The sequence below is a fragment of the Helianthus annuus genome, chromosome 7 (assembly GCF_002127325.2).
Source record: "Helianthus annuus cultivar XRQ/B chromosome 7, HanXRQr2.0-SUNRISE, whole genome shotgun sequence".
Taxonomy (NCBI): domain Eukaryota; kingdom Viridiplantae; phylum Streptophyta; class Magnoliopsida; order Asterales; family Asteraceae; genus Helianthus; species Helianthus annuus.
This window is the reverse complement of record NC_035439.2, coordinates 12701757-12708440: the sequence shown is the minus strand read 5'-3', so window position 1 is coordinate 12708440 and position 6684 is coordinate 12701757. Positions and strand designations below refer to the sequence as shown.

Genomic DNA, 6684 nt, shown 5'->3' with positions numbered 1-6684 from the left:
AATGTGGAGCCAGAATCATGTATGTTATATATGTATATGTATATGGTTTGAATTTTGAATCTGGAGCCAGAATTTTGAATCTAAGCAGAGATTTTAATGGCAGAGGTTTGAATTTTGTATACATGAATACATCAATTTGGGCAGAGGTGTTGATGGCAGAGTTTTAAATGTATTTTAAAGTGATTTTATATATTAAGATTTATGATGCAATAATGACATAAGAAAGACATTGTTGGACAACCTCTATGGCTGTCATATCAGCTTTTCTTATGTCATCGTGCTTTCTCCTTTTATAGAAAGCATAGATAGATAATATAATATAATAAAATAATTTACACATCCGTTTATTAATTAATAATTGAGTTAAATACTGTTTTAGTCTATGTGATTTGTCAAAAATCACTATTTCAATCAATTAGTTTAAAAATTGCGGTTTCAATCCCTGTGGTTTCACTTTCGTAACCATTTCAGTCCCTGTACTTACAGAATAAATGGATTGAAATGTTATGAAAGTGAAACCACAGGGACTGCAATGGTTATGAAAATGAAACCACAGGGACTGAAATCGCAATTTTTAAACTAATGGTCCGAAATAGTAATTTTTGACAAACCACGGGTACTAAAACAGTAATTAGCTCTTAATAATTTTTCATGTACTTTTAAGTGGAAACTCAAAAGACAATAATACTGAAAACTCAACAAACTCAAAAGACAATATACCAATAATATTCATGAACTGTGATGCAAGATAAACAAACAGGGTGTAAGTTGTCAACTTAGGGTTTTGGTGTGATTCTCCCTCCCTGATCAACCATAATCACCCACCCACCCACCCACAAACCAACAAGAAGATAATAACTATGGGGGAGATACTCACATGGCTGCTCTTCTTCTTCATACTCATAGCCCTCGTTGTCATCGTCGTTTATCAGGTTCACTTTACCCCTTTTTTATTCTAACATTTGACTTTGACTGTCACAAACTATTAATCTGATTATTGATTTTACTGATTGTTAATCAATTGCCCCCTTTGATTTCCTCAATTTTGCGAATTTCTGAAATTAGGGTTTTTTAGGGTTATATCTGGGGATTGAAATAGATGTAATTTGTGATTTTGTTTACCACTGATTTAACTAGAAAAATAGGGTAAATTCTGACCAATTAAATTATTGCTCTTATGAAAATTTAAAAAAATAAAAGAAAAGAAAAATGAATAACTCTATACTTTGAATGAATATGTGGCGCGTTCGAAACAGAACCGTGTTAACACTTGTACATAGTGCTGTAAATCAGATATGGTTACGAGATAGAGGCGGTTATAAGGATACATGAGTGACTTTTTGTAACATGCTTAAAGCAACAGGTACACGTGTTTATACCGTTCACTGCTTAGAATTGGTTTTGTATTGAATATATGTAGTCAAAAGCGCATTAGGCACGCGCCTAGGCGTAGAAGCGCAGCACAGTGTAGGGAAAGCGTTGCACTTGGAAAGCGCAGTTTCAGGCGATTAGACACATTTTATGGCCAAGTACCAGCCAAAAATCGTCTGAACTTCTTTGAACATGTCTAAAACGCTCCTAAACAAGCCTAAAATACGTCTAAAACCCCTAAAAATGGTATTTTTATACTACGTGTCTCGCCTTTTTTGCACCTTGAGACTAGGCTCCGGGTGAGGCCAATGCGCCTTGAGAACATAGTATTGGATGCTATGCAGTTAATGCGGTAAAATATCGGATATCGGTCAAGGACCGATATTTGAAATATAGGTTATCTCGGTGAGATATCGGTGGGATATCGGTAATTTTAATATAATGCAGAATTTATGTATATAGCAATTTAACACCAATAATTCAGTGATATATCAGTTATATCGGTCAAATATCGGTTGTATCGGTCAAATATTGGTCAATATCCCGATGATATCGGTACCGATATTTGACACCGATATTTTACTAAGAGACCGATATGACCGGTATAACCGATATATCACCGATATTAACTGCATAGATTGGATTGCCCTCTATATGATTGTACATATTTGTGAAAACTAAAATCAAAAGGTACTTTTTTCGTCAAAAGCTTCTCTTTTCGCAACATGCCATTGCCAACATGTAGTATTCTACTGTTCATCTACATTCTTGCAAACACGATGGTATGTTGGTGATGAACAGCCAAGTATAGTTGTTTCGGAAGTCAATAACTCAAAAATGAACCGTTAGTAAGGCTCGTATGAATACAGTTGCACATTGCTATTTGCTAGTAATTGTAAAGGTTGAACATGAGCCGTCATTGATCTCTTAATTGGCTTGTGTTTTGCATTCTTAATTGTAACTTTTAGTATCTTTACCTTGCAGCTTATGTGCTTAGCGGATCTAGAGTTTGATTACATTAACCCTTATGATTCTGCATCCCGGATAAACTTTGTGATACTACCAGAATTCATTACACATGGCGTTTTATGCTTGATATATCTTCTGACCTGGCATTGGGCGATGTTTCTTCTTGCATTGCCATACCTTTACTACAATGCGCGATTGTAAGTCTTATTCGCCGTTCGGTTAATACAATGTAGAGTTAAATGCCATTTTAGTCCCTGTGGTTTGGGCCATTTTGCTAGTTTAGTCCAAAGGTTTCATTTTTAACCTGTGGGTCCAAAAAGGTTTAACAGTTGCCACTTTACTCCACTGGGTTAACTTCATCCATTTTTTCTGTTAACGAGAAGGCCAATTCGGTCATTTTATATGGCTAATTGCCCTTTTACATACAAAATGACCGAATTGGCCTTCTCGTTAACAGAAAAAATGGATGAAGTTAACCAAGTGGACTAAAATGGCAACTGTGAAACCTTTTTGGACCCACAGGTTAAAAATGAAACCTTTGGACTAAACTGGCAAAATGGCCCAAACCATAGGGACTAAAATGGCATTTAACTCTATAATGTAATTTATCAATTTGTATAACGATGAATCGATAATTAATATCTAAACTTGTGTAATTAGGTACACTCGGAAACAACACCTCGTGGATGTGACTGAGATTTTTAACCAGCTCAATTGGGAAAAGAAGCAACGGCTTTTCAAACTCGGATATCTCATATTTCTTCTCTTCATCACCTTATTTTGGTAATTCACGATTCATGCGGTTTTAACTTTTACTAAATTTCCCATTTCAACGGTTCCGATCAAGGCATGTGTTGATCGTATCTTTATCTTGCTTTTTTTTTTGTCATTGCAGGATGATTTATAATGCACTGGAAGACGATGAGATGTAGGTTTTGAAGTTGAATTAGATGCGTTAAACGTTGAAGAAGGTGCCCTCTCATACTTGACTTAGATTGTGACAATAGGTTCTTTGCGATAAAATTATTTATTATTGTTGTATCATTATCATCATTTATTTTTGTTTTATTTCAAGAAAATTATTTATTTTTGTTTTGTTTTTTGCTATAAAATTATTTTATTTCAAGAAATGCATAACAATTGGTGTTTTGCAGATTAACAATAGGATTCATTTGTCATGTTTTTTGTGGATATTTATTGGGTAATTTTTTTTCCTTATCTTTAATTTCTGATTTTTGTGGAAATTTCGGGGCACACTTGATTATGATTCTTTTCATTCTATTGATGAAAATTGAAAGTATCAAGATTCATGATCGCTGTTTCCAATAGGTGTTTTCTTAGAATGGTTGCACGAGGCGTTTAGGTTCTGAAAGTCAAGGGGCAACACAAGCAGGGGCGATGCTTTGAAGGGGCCGGGAGGGGCGTCCGACCCCCCGAACTGTTCGGCCAGTAGTGTTATATATGTAGTTTTTGTATAGAAATTTTTTGGTATATATGTTTTCGACCCCCCGGTTCTATAGAAATTTTTGGGTATATACGTTTTCGAATCCCCCGTAAAAAATTTCAAGATTCGCCACTGAACGCAAGATTTCACATTTGCGACAAACAAAATAAGTTTTTTATACAAGCAAAAGTTGCATATCTCTTACCCAGTAAAGCATTCATAATCTATTGATTAATTTGGTCATTTGTATCAATAGTTTATGGGTATTTTTTTGTCCAGATTCGTGTTTTGTAGCTTTTGATTCATTTAGAAAAATAGATATGAAATAAATAATATAATTCTTTTTACAAAGAACCATGGGATTAGATGGCATATGGTAAAATAATACAAACTACTATTGGAGTTTACTCCATAAGTTAATCTGCAAAGTGAGCCAACTGAGAACCTGACCACAAATAGTACCACCAGCTCCGGCTCTGAGCCTCTTGAACTTGGTCACATGCGCACATATGCAGTAATTTTTGTTCATCAGATTTTGAACTCTTTGTTGATTTTTCATGCTAATGCCATCTTGATTTGTTGTCGTAGATCCACACAGTGGCGGACCCAGAAAATATTTTCAAGGGGTGCGAACAACAAATCTAACCAAATTTGCACGGGGTGCGTTTGGGATTTTGCCTATAAAATACACTAAAATTTCTTTTTCAAGGGATGTGCTCGCCCACCCAGGGCTCTACCTAGGTCCACCCCTGGATCCATACGCAATTATGAGTGGGGATCCTACGGAAAGTGTGTTTTTCCTAGAAAGTCTAGGAAGCGATCTGGGCCATCCAATAGGTGTGTTTAATGGTTGAAATCAACTTGGTGGCATTTTGGTAATATGTGTTTCTTAAAAATAGGATTATTTAATTAATCAGGGGTAGATATGTCATTTAGCTTGTTTAAATATGGAAATAATTGTCATTCCATAACCACCCCACATTTCTTGCGATTCTCTCTCTCTCTCTCTCTCTCGCTTTCTCTCTCTCTCTCTTCCTTCTATCCTTCATGAAGAAACACAACAAGAAAACACACCGTATTAATCTGTTTGCTGTTAAAACACAGCGTCAATAAATCCTCCAGCATTACCAGCATGGATGGTAAAACACAACGTATGAATCTGCTTGTTAAAACACAACTGTATGAATCTGAATGCTAAAACACAACTGTATGAATCTGCTTGCTGTTAAAACACAACTGTATGAATCTGAATGTTAAAACACAACTGTATGAATCTGCTTGCTGTTAAAACACAACTGTATGAATCTGCTTGTTGTTAAGACACAACTGTATGAATCTGAATGCTAAAACAAAACTGTATGAATCTGCTTGCTGTTAAAACACAACTGTATGAATCTGAATGCTAAAACACAACTGTATGAATCTGCTTGCTGTTAAAATACAACTGTATGAATCTGAATAATAAAACACAGCTGTATGAATCTGCTTGCTGTTAAAACACATCACCAAGAATAAACTGTTAAAACACAGTACTAAGAACATGCTGATAGATTCCAGATGCCATGATTTTTCTCTCCGTATAAAAATATGATCAGCGATGAATCTTGTGAGCAACGAAGGAATGATTAATATTAAGTGAGATCAGAAATCGAAAACAAAAAATTCCGAAATTTATGGAGTAAATTGGTTTCATTATGGATAGTTAGTTATTGAAGATAATTTCCTAAAATAAAAATAGATTGTGAAAGTACATAATTGCCCTTCTAGTTAAAATCCTTCAATGTCACGTGTCGCATTCTGATTGCTTCCTAGACTTTCTAGGAAAAATCCACTTTCTAGCCAACTCATCCTCTCTCTCTCTCTCTCTATATATATATATATATATAGGACAATGCTAGACAGAAAACCCTCATTTAGGTAGAAAACTCTGGAAACCCAAATCTCTCCCTATTTTTACCCAACCTCCCGACATTTTTTTTTTTAAATTACACATGTAATATACATGTTTTAGAGTGTTTTGGGCAAAAAAAAAAACAAAAAAGCGCCGAAGGGATTTAAAAAAAAAAAAATAAACAAAATTCAGTGCCTAACATGTGTTAGACAAAAATGCTGAAAGTTGCTGAATTTTTTTTTTTTAAATTATCTCTTCGGCGCTTTTTTGATTTTTTTGGCCCAAAACTCTTAAAAACATGTATATTACATGTGTTATTTTTTTCAAAAAAAAAAAATTGTCGGGAGGTTGGGTTTCCTAGGGTTTTTTATATAGATAGGGTTTTCTATCTAGCCCTACCCTATATATATATATATATATATATAGGACAAAGATCCGTTAGGAACCACCCTTTATTGCGAGAACCGCGAGAACCAGTGTGAACACAAACAGTAATACCTAAAAAAATCTAAAAAACACCCAAAATTTTTTTTTTATTTTTTTACTATTTTTTATATAAAAATCGCTACTTTTAGTATCAAAAAAAAAAAAAAAATTTTTTTTTAAATTTTTTCTTTTAAAAAAAAAAAAGTTTTTTTTTGCTACTAAAAGTAGCGATTTGAACATAAAAAATAGTAAAAAAATAAAAAAAAATTTAGATTTTTTTTGATTTTTTTTTGATTTTTTTTGATTTTTTAGGTTTTTTGGGGGGTTTAGTTTTTAGCATTTTAGCTTGGGGGGGGGGGGGTGGGGGGGGGGGGTTTAGGTTTTTGGGGGGTGGGGGAGGGGGGTTTAGGTTTTGGGGGGGGGGGGGGTGGGGTGGGGGGGGGGGGGGGGTTAGGTTTTTTTTAGGTTTTTTGAGGGTTTTAGTTTTTAGCATTTAGCTTTTGGGGGGGGGGGGGTTAGGTTTTTTTTTGGGGGGGGGGGGGTGGGGGGGTTTAGGTTTTTGGGGGGTGGGGGGTGGGGGTTA

At 34.9% G+C, this 6684-nt stretch overlaps 1 protein-coding gene across 2 annotated transcripts; it reads left to right on the top strand.

The window, feature by feature from the left end:
- The first annotated feature begins 720 nt into the window (after positions 1–720).
- LOC110867798 (protein cornichon homolog 4) lies at positions 721–3931 on the top strand. Of its 2 annotated transcripts, XR_002551907.2 has the most exons (6): positions 722–932; positions 2356–2537; positions 3001–3123; positions 3236–3311; positions 3495–3541; positions 3670–3931. XR_002551907.2 is itself a non-coding variant. In XM_022116807.2 (4 exons), the coding sequence occupies exons 1-4, from the start codon at positions 861–863 to the stop codon at positions 3270–3272; spliced, it is 414 nt and encodes a 137-aa protein (XP_021972499.1). In that variant the 5' UTR covers positions 721–860; the 3' UTR covers positions 3273–3437. The 2 variants fall into 2 exon arrangements, 1 of the variants encoding a protein (XP_021972499.1); XM_022116807.2 differs by lacking the exons at positions 3495–3541; positions 3670–3931 and having other exon boundaries at positions 721–932; positions 3236–3437.
- The last annotated feature ends 2753 nt before the right edge of the window (positions 3932–6684 follow it).

Coding starts and splice junctions, on each gene's coding strand:
- LOC110867798 (XM_022116807.2), top strand. CDS start 861: ATGGGGGAGATACTCACATGGCTGCTCTTCTTCTTCATACTCATAGCC. Junction 933..2,355: donor TTGTCATCGTCGTTTATCAG/GTTCACTTTACC, acceptor TTTACCTTGCAG/CTTATGTGCTTAGCGGATCT. Junction 3,124..3,235: donor CTCTTCATCACCTTATTTTG/GTAATTCACGAT, acceptor TTGTCATTGCAG/GATGATTTATAATGCACTGG.